The sequence below is a fragment of the Odontomachus brunneus genome, unplaced genomic scaffold (genome assembly GCF_010583005.1).
Source record: "Odontomachus brunneus isolate Ranch 3 - 2012 unplaced genomic scaffold, Obru_v1 Obru_scaffold_013, whole genome shotgun sequence".
NCBI classification, from domain to species: domain Eukaryota; kingdom Metazoa; phylum Arthropoda; class Insecta; order Hymenoptera; family Formicidae; genus Odontomachus; species Odontomachus brunneus.
Window position 1 is genome coordinate 557,973 of NW_022639463.1, and position 12,577 is coordinate 570,549.

The 12,577-nt window shown below is 39.5% G+C and overlaps 4 protein-coding genes across 6 annotated transcripts in view; 1 reads left to right on the top strand and 3 right to left on the bottom strand.

Annotated features, from left to right (window-relative positions):
- The window catches only part of LOC116841170 (probable tubulin polyglutamylase ttll-15), a 6,511-nt gene extending 2,415 nt beyond the window's left edge, over positions 1-4,096 (bottom strand). Inside the window, exons 1-2 of the mRNA XM_032808788.1 lie at positions 3,861-4,096; positions 2,865-3,626 (exon numbers count right to left, since the gene is read on the bottom strand). Of these exons, the coding sequence (XP_032664679.1) occupies positions 2,865-3,626; positions 3,861-3,899 (801 nt within the window). The 5' untranslated portion in view covers positions 3,900-4,096. The remainder of the gene's footprint in view (positions 1-2,864; positions 3,627-3,860) is intronic.
- A 758-nt stretch (positions 4,097-4,854) lies between these two features.
- LOC116841175 (40S ribosomal protein S29) lies at positions 4,855-5,977 on the bottom strand. The gene is made up of 3 exons (XM_032808795.1): positions 5,810-5,977; positions 5,051-5,150; positions 4,855-4,962 (listed from the first exon to the last, which is right to left on the bottom strand). Exons 1-3 carry the CDS (start codon positions 5,869-5,871, stop codon positions 4,954-4,956), a joined length of 171 nt encoding a protein of 56 aa, XP_032664686.1. The 5' UTR covers positions 5,872-5,977; the 3' UTR covers positions 4,855-4,953.
- Positions 5,978-6,222: 245 nt separating this feature from the next.
- Positions 6,223-8,397, top strand: LOC116841174 (transmembrane protein 256 homolog). Of its 2 annotated transcripts, none has more exons than XM_032808793.1 (5): positions 6,223-6,551; positions 6,931-7,090; positions 7,149-7,270; positions 7,400-7,566; positions 7,634-8,397. In XM_032808793.1, the coding sequence occupies exons 2-4, from the start codon at positions 6,973-6,975 to the stop codon at positions 7,541-7,543; spliced, it is 384 nt and encodes a 127-aa protein (XP_032664684.1). In that variant the 5' UTR covers positions 6,223-6,551; positions 6,931-6,972; the 3' UTR covers positions 7,544-7,566; positions 7,634-8,397. The 2 variants fall into 2 exon arrangements, with proteins under 2 accessions (XP_032664684.1, XP_032664683.1); XM_032808792.1 differs by having other exon boundaries at positions 6,232-6,551; positions 7,400-7,548.
- A 1,422-nt stretch (positions 8,398-9,819) lies between these two features.
- LOC116841168 (E3 ubiquitin-protein ligase TRIP12) overlaps positions 9,820-12,577 on the bottom strand; it is an 18,606-nt gene continuing 15,848 nt past the window's right edge. For both annotated transcript variants that reach the window (XM_032808786.1, XM_032808785.1), the window contains 7 exons: positions 12,275-12,480; positions 11,631-12,053; positions 11,305-11,557; positions 10,959-11,204; positions 10,548-10,877; positions 10,143-10,461; positions 9,820-10,016 (listed from right to left, as the gene is read on the bottom strand). In XM_032808786.1, the coding sequence (XP_032664677.1) occupies positions 9,820-10,016; positions 10,143-10,461; positions 10,548-10,877; positions 10,959-11,204; positions 11,305-11,557; positions 11,631-12,053; positions 12,275-12,480 (1,974 nt within the window). The remainder of the gene's footprint in view (positions 10,017-10,142; positions 10,462-10,547; positions 10,878-10,958; positions 11,205-11,304; positions 11,558-11,630; positions 12,054-12,274; positions 12,481-12,577) is intronic.

Consider the following 12,577-nt stretch of genomic DNA (forward strand, 5'->3'; position numbering starts at 1 on the left):
AGCCAGAACATGTGCCATCGAACGGAACAAGTAATAATTGGACGGCGCAATATCTGGGGAATATGGCGGGTGGGGTAGGACTTCCCATTTAAGCGTTTCTAAGTAGGTTTTAACGGATTTGGCAACATGAGGCCGAGCGTTGTCATGCAGTAGAATCACTTTTTCGTGCCTCTGCTCGTATTGTGACCGTTTTTCGCGCAGTGCTCGGCTCAATCGCATCAATTGAATTCGATACCGTTCCCCAGTGATGGTTTCGTTCGGTTTCAACAGCTCATAATAAATAACACCGACCTGGTCCCACCAAATACACAGCATAACCTTCGCAGCGTGAATATTCGGCCGAGCCGACGACGTAGAAGCATGACCGGGCAGTCCCCATGACTTTCTTTTCTTTGGATTGCTGTAATGAATCCATTTTTCATCACCCGTCACGATGTGATGAAGAAAACCCTTCCTTTTTTGCCGCTGGAGCAGTTGTTCACAGGCGAAAAAACGACGCTCAACGTCCCTTGGCTTCAAATCATAAGGAACCCAAGTTCCTTGCTTTTGAATCATTCCCAACGCATGCAATCGCTTGGAAATGGCTTGGCGGGTAACTCCTAATGCTGAAGCAAGCTGTTCTTGCGTTTGGCACGGATCCTCATCGAGCAATGCCTCCAATTCAGCGTCTTCGAAGGTTTTTGGCCTTCCTTCACGCGGACGGTCGTCAACATCGAAATCACCGTCTTTGAAGCGACGAAACCAATCACGGCACGTTGTTTCACTTATGCGTCGTCTACAATGGCAGTAGGAGTAGTAGTAAGAAATAAGCAGTAAGTAAATAGACCAATCACAATCGATTATTCTTGAATCGTGAGAATGGAATTGGTCAATTTACTTACTGCTTATTTTTTACTACTACTCCTACTGCTATTGTAGACGACGACTTAGAGCAGCATCTCCGTAAACTTTTTGGAGCTCTCGATGCGCTTCAGCCGCCATTTTCTTCGAATGAAATAAGAAAATCAACACTTCCTGCAAATGACGATTATTTGGCACAAAATCAGACATTTTCACACAACCAAAATTATATGACGTTAAAACAAAACCACTAACGTGTCAAAGCGGTTTGTTTACCATATGTCTATGGTAAAGCTTGGTTCATGACGTTTTGGATATGTCAAAATCGACCAGCACTTACTGCTGGAGCCATCTATTGACAAACAGCGGGAACTTAGTTGCGCACCTAATAGATAACAAATTTGATGCAGGATCAAATCTTGCTGCCAAATTACTGCCAGATATGCTTGTTGTCAGATAATTGCTGCATATTTGCAGCAAAAACCGCGCAGAGCTCGTAGTGATTTGACGGCAGATTGGCGGCAGAAACCGCGCAGACCTTGCTGCAAGCTTTACGCGGTTTTTGCTGTAAATTTGGCACCAATTGCCCGACAGCAAGATCTGTCGCCAAATCCGTAACCTAATGTAGACACAGATGGCTATGGTTTTATGGTTGAGTATATACTCAGTCAAAACTCGCGCATACCCGCGCTTCACGATAACGCTTCTCGATCTTTGTATTTTAAAAACGAGTCGTGCTCTCTCGCATCTTACTCTTTGTCTCTTCCCTTTCTTTTTCCAACTACAATTTCAAATTTCTTTTTTAAAAATGTTAACCGATAATGCTGTTTCTTTATCGAAAATTTGGAGACCATATTAGATCATACGAAGAAGTAACTAATCTACACATTCAATGCTGCATATCCTGATCGCAATTTTATTTCTGAATCCACCGTTCAGAAGAAGACAGTGATACGTTTTTACGAAACAGAAACAGTTAAAGACCAAAATCCTTTCAAGCCTCATAACTCTAAATATGCCTAATAAAAAATATTTTATTATAGGTTTTTGGAAAGCCCTTGAAATAAGCTATAAGAATATGTAATAAAAAGTGAGGGTCCAATTTAAAAAATTCAATTTGACCTTCGTATGACCTTCGTCCTCTACCCAAAGTCAAATTTTTAGCCATCATTAGGTACATTTTATTAAGCCCTACAACTTTGCTACTTACATATTTTTCGCTACAGTTGATCCTTTTCGAGATATTTGACCGTTTCCGGACTTTTTGCTAACCCTGTATATAATATTATATATATATGTGTGTGTGTGTGTGTGTATGTGTCACTTTTGACACCAAAGATGGCCGCGACGAAGATTTCCCCTTACCGCGCTGACTTCACACCACGCGCTCATAAAAATACTTTACACTCCGTCCAGATATTCCTACGTCCATGACTGAAATGTTCGCGAATCGTCGAAGACAAATCCGTGAAGAGCGCAACATCAATCCAGTCTGTCAAGTAAGAGCGTGTGCGGTATAACTAGCAGTCGGTAAAAGATATCGTCCTAATTCTTTCTTGAGTGAATAGAGGGAACTTTTGCTCTTCATGTATTGTCAAGAAAGATTCAGTTGACATTGAAGTTTTGTCAGGTAAACATATCCAAAACACCATGAGTGTTGCGTACGCGTCGCGCTACGAAGCTGTGTTCCTCTGTTCCCACCCGAAAGGTCCGAAAATGTCTTATGCAGCGGCTGCTAAATACATGGGGAAGTCGAAAACATTCGTGAGTAAGTGGGTTCAGCGATACAAAGAGACGAAAACTGTCGATGACTTGCCTGGACGTGGCTTGGCAGACAAAGTGTCCCCTAAAGACGATAAAATGATAGTGGACTTATTTTCGCGGAACCCTGACTTAACACTGCGTCAAGGGGCAGCAAAATTGAAGCAGAAAGGATTAGATGTAACACACGAAACTATCCGAATTCATCTCCATGCTCATGATATTAAATGGCGCAGTACAGTGAAAAAACCGTAAATATATACCTCGGCATCGAAGGGATAATACGCGACCGGGCAGAAACGGAACAGCACGTCACCCTGATAGACGTAGAGCCGCAGCGGATCCACGGACGTGATGACGATGTAGAGGCCGATGTCGAACTTGTAGCCGTCCACGAGATATGGTCGCTCGACGAACTCCTGTACGAAGATGCCGTCGGCGGTGAGATTAGCGTCATGGCTGCTGACCAAGCGGATGCCTCGGTGATCGTTCGATTTCTGCACGAACTTCTTGTCAGGGTTCGCGGCCACGTGACGGAGAAATCGCTCCCGATCGTCGGGCATCCTGAAGGCCGTCGGTATGTAACGACCGGGCGACATCGATAGATCCACCTTGTTGGTGACGTAGCCGCAACCGGGAAAGTGGTTGACACGCTGATGCCGCTGCAGTCTGTGCAAACTCGCGGCCAACTTGCGGAACGGATAATCGTGGGCCCACAACAGATCCCAACCGGACTGGTTGGCGCTCTCGCGAAAGCCGAGTCGCGACAACACAGCGCGCACATGCGTCAGGTAGCCGGTGTCGTTATGTCTGGCGTATACCCAGAACCTCGGTCGATCCTCCTCGACCTCTATCCCGGGCAGATGTTTCGTGTGCGTCTGGTAACGCTGATGCACGAGAAGCACACCGTAGAGGATGAGTGGGCCCGCGACGGAAGACAGAAGAACCTTCAGGATCGTCTTCACCTTCAAACTCATGAATTGCTTTCTTGCGATACATCTCGCTTCTTGCGACAGGTCGTTGACCTAAAAAGATCTGTGGAGTCTAATTGACTGGTCGGATCTCGTTCTGAGTGCGCAAAATTACTTTGTTATTATATACTATGTCGATTTAATTCTTTATATTAATTCGCGAGATTTCAACAACTTTTATATATCGTCTATTCTAAATATTCTATTCAAGCATGTAATGTTGGAAGTAGCGAACAGACAGATGAAGCACTCAAAGCTATTTATATAAATCCATAGTAGTTTATTTACCTTGTTCTGCTCTTTTTCGTGTTCCTTTTCAGCAGACATAATAATCCGAACGAGGATAGAGCTGATTTCGACTGTGCGTTCGAGGCGTGTTTACTTTCGAGCAATGAGATACGTCATGTGAAAGTACCGTTCGCTGTAACTTATCCCCGCTTTACCGATTGTCCTCCACGTGAGACATCGGAATGGGAGCTATTCACTGAAGAACCTGTTTTACATAATTAAATCGAGAGTTTAACTCGATTCATTATGTGCAAGTATTTGGATAGTCAATCTGACTTTGGAAATCAAACTGTACAAATTTGCTTTCTGTTATTTAAAAATCTAGAATTATATATGGATAATTATAATATAAAATTACTTATAATTATATAGTATACGACATTCAAATTTCTCCGGATTTGTATGAATTGTTTCTCATTCACTGTTAAATCTAAGCTTTCCTTGAATTGATTCAATTTTTAAGTGGGATTAGATTACCAATAAGATACACTTGTTTATGAAAAAATCTTGTACATATACACACATACACACAATAAAATATGAAATACCTTATAACTATTGAAACATTTTATTTTAAAGCTTGTTATATAAACCTTATAACTATTAAAACATTTTATTTTAAAGCTTGTTACATAAACCGACAAATTTATCTTAATTTCGAGAATCATCATATATTACCAACAGAAAACAGATGTCATTATTATTAAAAAATGCCTGTTTTCTTGTACTATTCTTTTCACCTGCAAGACTTGCTTTTCGCTCGCTCTTGAATTTGTTATCAATATTACATATTCTCCCCCATAATTCTTGCAGAATTATTTGCATAAACAAAACTGAAAAACAAAGATTTCTATGTACTGCATAAGTAAACTAAGATACTAATGTATCACATGTATAATAGGACTATAGGGAAAATATATTTGCTATAAAATATATAGAATATAAATAAGTACAAATAAGTACAAATAAGTATAAATAAGTACAAAACACATAATAACGTGACACAAATGTATATTTTGGACACATTATACAATGAGTGTGAAAGATAATACAATTGTGTAATTCCCGCCAAGTAAAATTGCTTATAATGGTATTAGTCCAACTGTAACAGAAGAAGAAATAAATTACAAAATTGCGAAATCTTATATCTTGTTTCATGATATATTGAAGAAATTTATATCAAAATTTACCTTCTTAAAACCTATATCCGCTGCATACTCTCTGAAACATTGTCTGCAAATATTCAGACCGTACTTGCGGATAAGCCCATGTTTGTTCGCACAGGCACGGCTGCAATAAAATCAAGTTCATTTAAATAAACATATATATCAACATCTACAACATATATACTATTAAACCCATAATTACCAATATAAACATATATAAGATATTATTAGTATATCATAGAACGATGCAACTTGATATACATATTTATGTGGCTTTTGTAATTGGTTAATGAATTGCACATAATAGTGTCTTGTGTATAATTGTTACAAAAAAAATTTATGTGTTTGATGAAATAAAGAGAAAGAGATAAAGTACGAAAAGCAAATACAAAGGCCCATATTCTGACTTCTCTCTTAACCATAAATGACTCTCTAAAAGTGGCTCATAAGTTTTCTGATTGGCTATGAGTCACTTTTAGAGGTTCATTTATCGTTAAAAGAGAACTCAGAATACGGGCCAGAGTTTATCTCGTCATTTGGTTGGTATACTTTTGAGGTTAGAATAAGCATTTTTATAAATTACAAATATTTATGCGTTGCAAGTATCTACAATTATATCTTACAAAGCCGAAACTTTCGCTTTAGATTACATTTTTATGGCAAACCTTGTATAATGCAATATTTATGATAATGCGTTTACGGATCAACTGCAAATATATCGTTTGTTGCACAAAATTGCTGTCAATATACATAAGCGAAATAAAAAACAGAATTTATACTAACCAGGATCTGGATCCTTGACCGTATTTTCGTGGATGCGAATACCAAATATTTTGGAAACCCATTTTTGTTTCTGCACGTGCTACTTGCAACGGGAAAATCGAGAAAGAAGGCGTTCGAAGCAATCGGAAATGCTCTGAAGGCAAAATGAGAAGAGCCACACATAAAATAATCGCAATGACTGCTTCTGATGCCCTCTGGTGGTCCTAAGATAAATAAAATTAATATGACGTTTACCCGCTAAATATGAATAGCTTTCTACTGTGCCAGATAACCTTACTTCTTCGTTTCAGTATTAAAAGAGAACATCTTTCTTGTCCTATTTATGTATATTGCATGTAATTGTGCAAATATAATTATGTAACAAACAATAAAAATTTGACAGGATATTAAAAGTGTTTAATCATCGTTATTTAATTATTCCCAGATCCAACAGGCACATTCACAGAAAGCGGATTTCTACCCAAAAGTGGCAGACTCTATTGTTGTCTCGTGGGCGTTTCAAGTTGGTCTGGAGTGGAAAATTGAAAATTTAAATAATATATTAGCAAAAATAAAGACAAGTAAGGAGAAGTAAGGAGAAGTGTGTTGCCGTACTTTATAAGAAATAGTTATTTATAGGAAGAGAAAAGAAAGGTGAAAATTTATCGAGATTCTGCTGCGTTATACCGTGTATGACTCTATGGTTGCAGTGTCTCTATATCGTGGAGTTAGCGATTTAAAATGTAATTAACTGCGATCAAATGTGAGTAGTGATATTATAACAATTGACTGTCGACGTTTATTAATTTCTCACGTTCGTTTTTTATCAACACGTGTGTGTTCGTATGCTATAAGTGTAGTATTATATTACTTTTTGCTACTATAGATTTATGTAAATAGCTTTGAGTGCTTCATCTGTCTGCTCATTATTTCTAACATTATATGCTTGAATAGAATATTTAAAAATCATGATAAATCTATGAGAAAACAAATTTCTTGCTTGTACAAATTCCTCAGATTACAATTGTTTTTTTACTAAGGATTACTGGTATTGAATATGCTTTAAGCATAAGAACACAACACACGCTATTTGTTACAGCGCTCAAATTTCTTCAGAGCTTGATATCTGCTACTTCTTACAGGTGTCAGATTACATAACGGTGAATTCAAAAGGCTCAACAGAAATGGCAAAGCCTTTGGCTATGCCTTTGTGGAAATTAGCTGCTGCAAGTGGACCGTATGTGGTGCTTGCTGCTTTGAGCGGTGCAACAGCTGTGATTCTGGGTGCTATTGGAACTCATAGTAAGCATATTATCTATATAAACATGAGGTTTAGATAATCTATCCACTTTCTTTCTAGGACATTATCCCAGAGACGAAATAGGACAGGAGCAACGTCGAATCTTTGAGATTGCTAATCAATATCACTTTGTACATACTTTGGCACTGTTGGGACTACCATTGTGTAGGACTCCAGTCTTGGTATGTTGAATGTTACTGTATCTACCTGTTGTAATTGTCATATTATATGATAATTGAGTTGATTGTATGAATATAACATTTCTTGACATCTCAACGTGAGATTGTTAATCTCATCTATTTTTGTTGTAGGCTGCTACATTTATGCTTTCTGGAATTTTATTATTTTGTGGTAGTGGCTATTACATTGCGTTCACGGGTGATCGACGATTTAGGGGAACAACGCCATTTGGGGGCTTTTGTTTTATACTAGGATGGTGCAGTATGTGTCTTTAAGAAATGTATGTATCAATAAGAAGGTAAGATATCTGCTAGCGAAAGACCAAACTACAATTGTAGGTTATTTTTAACCGGTGCTTTTTACAGATGTTGAAGAAAATTTTGGAAATAATCGTTTACAGGATCATTTGAGTAACTACATTGTTTCAGATTGTCTTAAATGTCATGTAGAAAATAGTATGTCTGTGTGATAACTCTCAATGAATTATGCTTCTTACTCAATGTGTCTAGGAGATATATTCCTATGGTGAGCAAGTTTACAGTGTTTATATTTATTGAAGGCTTTCAAAAAAAGAAACAATATCTTCTGATTTGAATAAAGTAAAACTTGTTTATACTAATGAATCGATATAAATATAACTTTTGTTTATAATATTAATGACATAGGTTTGGATCACACGTATCCTGAACCATTACACACTTTATAATGTTGCATACCTAAGTTTTCTTGCACGTGTTCCGCGCGTCGGTGATTACTCTTGTTTCTTTACGCAAGATACTATCACTCGCGAGGTCGTCACAAAGTGAGATATATGTATATATAAGAAAAGTAATTATACAGATATATCCATATTGTCCACATTAAGATGAGAAAACGTAATGTCATGGTAATGTAACGTATATCGACATACAGCGTGTGGTGTGTGTCTAAAAAATACAGACATTACGTTTTATTGATATTGACATAAAGTAAATTACAATCGCACTTTTGCTCCGCTAGTAAAAAGTAACATTTTTCGAGTGATTTTTTTCGAGTAATTGTTCCGGCGAATATAACAACAAAATTGAAAAAGCTTTTCTTTTGCACACGAACACGATGAATCTGACATTAAAAAAAAAAAAAAAAAAAAGAACGATTACGAGTAAATCCGATTGCCTCACACTCTCAGTTTTTTTTTTTTGTTATATAGATTCCTCCGTTTCTCTAGTCAGAGACGTAAGAAAGTAATGTGTATCTCGTATTACTTATTCCATACACCAGCTTCACTTATCTTATAACCATTCTATTTCATATTATACAATACTCTTACATTTTCTTTCTTTTTTTTTCATAAATACGAAACGATTTGCCTGGTAAGTAAGCGGATATCGGAATTTTCCCTCTCAATTTGTTTTTCACGCGTGTCATGACGACGATTTCCATCCTTGCAATTCTTGTTTGTGTGTGATATCTGGCTGTACTCCTAACAACTACATAATGTAACATAATTGGACTATCTTTATCTAGAATAGAAATCAAATAATATTAATAATGGGATGATACATCGATTGAAACTTAAAAATATATAGGAAGCGCTACGCGACACACGCGCGTGTATTCGCGCAGTGCTCTCTGACGCTGGAACTTAAGCGGCGAACACAAAGAGATCGATTATAAAAATCAGAGAACAGCAGCAAGAGACACAACGTTATTTTATGTCTGGAATTGGCGTTGTTTCCGACGACGAGAGGCACGCCCGCACACTTTCGTTGTGGCACGCGCGCGCGCGTTTCTTTACTGATTTTAGCTCGTGGGTGGCTTTTGTTTCTCGTGGCCTCGTGGGAACACGAGAGACGAGTTGGCGATGATTGTTGTATTATGTGTACGTGTATGTGGTGTTTTTTATCTGTGTCTTTTGTGTGTTGCGTGTTGTGGCGATGCTTGTAAATGCACCACTGATATAAAATTTTTTACTTATGTCTAGTAAACGTCCTCTCTCGGGCTATATCATTTAGTTAGTATAGCGTTTTCATAGCAATATCGTTTCTCCGTTACTATTATATAAAGTATTTATATCGACTTATGTATATTAAACTATATTTACAATCTTTTTTCACTTTTATTGTAACACACACTGAAGATAAGTTTTTTCTTTTTTTTCCTTTTTTTCTCTGAAATGAGGTCGGTCGCGAGATCGCACCCGGTTCGTAGCACCGCGAGAGACAAAAAGAGATAGAGACAGAGAGATTATGTTAGATAGAGAAAGAGAGTAAACTCACGCGGTTCGGCTTAATATCTTTGCACTTTCTTCCTAATAAAGTACATAATAATTCCAATCTTCAAGTAAAGATATAAACACTGAAAAAAAACAGTTTTATTCCAATGGATCACTCGAGACGTGAAGAAAAAAGTATCTTCAAAAGAATCCGTATAAAGAATATGATCGTCTTGTCGTTTTGCTTGCCGAAACACAGCAGGTTCCACACATGGGCTCTAAATGATTGGGATAATTGGTCTCAATCGGGGTAGCGTGGGAATAGTGAGGAAGGTGCGCCGACTTTTCCATCCGTTTCTAGGAGAGGTGGAACGAGTGCTGACCCTCTTGTGCGGCTATCCGTAATTTCTCCCGCATTATTTCCAAGGTGGTATAATCAGGCAGTTTCAGGTAGTTGACGCAAGTCATTACGGATGGTAGGAAATCATCCGTTTTCATAGATGAATCGAAAGTTTTGCGTACTATCGTTAAGGGTGGAGTTAAGCTCTTGAAACCTGCGAAGGAATAAGCATAGGAGCCACGTGAAAACTCGATGTCCGCCGCGTCAACGCGAGCGACGTGATAGCAAACGATTAAATGAGATAGACTGAGAAAGCGAAAACGCGAATACAAATACTCACCTCCGACGGGTAAACGCGGCGAACCGGTGACAAACTGGATAAACTGTCGTTGCTCTTCGCTGTTGTATTTGGACATTACTTCAAACAGAAACCGGATGGCGCGCGAATCAGGCGTGTAACCGTGATCAGTCCTGCAGCACTCGGCAAGGGTCTTCACGTCCCACTGTCCGCCGGTTTGTGCGTGTCCGCAGAAGACCGCTTCCAGCTCCTCCGGGAAGAACAGTCTCAATTGTGACGGAGGGAATACCGACTCGAAACCTTCTCGAAAAGCTTCCATTTGTCTGAATACTCCCTCGTGTAAGAACCAGTGTACCACCAACTAAAATGTTACAGGAGTCACAAGAATCACATCCGATGGTGGTAAACAGTCGTAAGAGGAAAGAGAGAGAAAGCAGCACGCATTACCTTGATATATTGATCCAAATTATGAATATTGACGGATATCTCACTGCCACCTTTTCTCAACTCTATATTCTCGTAGCCCGGCAATTCAAACACAAGACCCAACTCCGAAATCGGGCAATTGTCTAAATCGAGCGCTTCTATCAGCTGCGTTTTCTCGTGCGGTCGTAGCGTCTGGTCCTTCTCCATGGTTTCTTTTCGCCTGACAACGTCCTGGAGCTTGCTGAGGGTACGATATACATCAGGACACACGTACGCCAAGTCCGCTAACGTGAGCGTGTGTTCCTCTCCCAACAACCAGCGATAGAAAGTTAAACTAAATGGCAAGTCCAACTAAGAGAGGGGAAGAAGACGAAGCATTTTAAAAGTATGTACTCTCTACAAAGAGGGGACAGGTGTAAGCAAAATTCTTACCATTCTGGAGTCGTATATCGCTTTTGCCATGAACTTCCCGAGGAATTTGAATTTGGTTTTTAATTTCGCTAAATGAGAAACCTTGGTGTTCCACGGGATCGGCGCCGGAAACAGTCCGTGCATCGGGTTAACATATCCATTCTCAGTAGGGTTAGAGCTGCCATGCCACAAATCCAAGTCGGCACGTTGCAGCTCTTTGGAGACTAGAGCGTAAAATTCCAAGGTTGGCCCGAGGCCAGTACCGACCTGTGTGATACACGATTATGATGTTACTGTGCTGATAACACGTTGCGGTAAGCTTACGTCGTTGACGACGACAGTAGTCGTGTAGACGCAATTCACTAACCTCGTTTACATATTGCACTTCGAGCAGAGCCTTGCTGGATGCTAAGTCCTGAATCACTTGTTCAGCTTGCTTTAGAATATCCGTTCGCGAAATGGTTCTCTTTCTTCGTTCTAAGCGTGGCGTGACACGCTCCTGACTATCCGAGCCTGAGAGTTCAGGCGCGGAATCTAGAAGACGCTGCAAGGCTCTGTCTCGATCGAATGACGTCGCATACAGAAGTAGTTGCCTCGTCTCGAACGGGAAAAGAAAAGGACTGAAAAGGGGAATAATTGATTAGGTCATCCCGAATTGCGTTAATTAAATGAACCAATTTATCTTTCACTTACCAAACGGTTGCAATCTGTTGTAGCCATGATGGTAGATTCCCGGTCATGATAACCAGCGGATCCTGCAGCTGTCTGCTTGCTTTTGCGGCGATTTTGTTGTTGATGAAGTCCTGAGGTGACAGTAAGCTCATGCTCTTCAAATGTGGGAACAGTATGCCCCAATGGCGATTGAGAGCGTGTAAAAGTCGCAGCAGGCACAGTCCGTCGAGAGAAGCGTCCGTGATGGTTACTGACGGTGGTAATGCGGGAGACAGGTATGGCGCGAGAGGACAACGTTGAGGTGGGACCGTGCCTTCCAGCCAGAGACTATCCTCTTTCCTCTTCGAGCTTATTTTTGTACTTTTTCCTTTGCCTTTTCTGCTACTACCCTGTGAACTCGACCCTGATTTTGGAGAAGTCGCGGCATCTTCTTCTGGCACAGGTCTATATCCAGAAGAAATATCCAGAGTATAAAAGTTCTTCACCGATCGTGAACAATCGCATGAAAATCGTGGTTTATAAGAATTATCGATCACAAACTGAACATAAAGAAACGGCACGATGGAATTATCGATGTAACTCTGATCGAATTACATCATATACATTCGAATTGCAACACCAATTTTATTGCCACTACGCAATACGATTGAAACACCCAAAAGTACCTGTAATATATAGTATGGGTTTGCACCCACACTGCATCGTGCCCCAATGGCGGTTCACTGTCGGCTTCCGCTTCAGAGTGATCCACTCCGGAACATCCGAACTGCCTGACCGCCTGATAAACCGTCATATTAAACGGTAAAACCACGTCACCGATTAAAAACTGAAGCTTGTGCTTTGCAGATCCCTGGCTTATCACTACTGCCGCCTGTGTGAAGTGAAAACAATAAATGTTAGGCTGATTTAGAAATTTTTCCTATCAAAGAAAAAAAAAAAAAAAATATATATATATATATATTTTTTTT

What these genes read in the sequence shown, in the direction of transcription:
- LOC116841174 (XM_032808793.1), top strand. Translation starts at nt 6,973, where the DNA reads ATGGCAAAGCCTTTGGCTATGCCTTTGTGGAAATTAGCTGCTGCAAGT. An exon ending in GGGTGCTATTGGAACTCATA is followed by an intron (nt 7,091 to 7,148) that starts GTAAGCATATTA and finishes CTTTCTTTCTAG; the next exon opens with GACATTATCCCAGAGACGAA. An exon ending in TGTGTAGGACTCCAGTCTTG is followed by an intron (nt 7,271 to 7,399) that starts GTATGTTGAATG and finishes TTTTTGTTGTAG; the next exon opens with GCTGCTACATTTATGCTTTC.
- LOC116841175 (XM_032808795.1), bottom strand. Translation starts at nt 5,871, where the DNA reads ATGGGTTTCCAAAATATTTGGTATTCGCATCCACGAAAATACGGTCAA. An exon ending in GGTCAAGGATCCAGATCCTG is followed by an intron (nt 5,151 to 5,809) that starts GTTAGTATAAAT and finishes ATTTTATTGCAG; the next exon opens with CCGTGCCTGTGCGAACAAAC.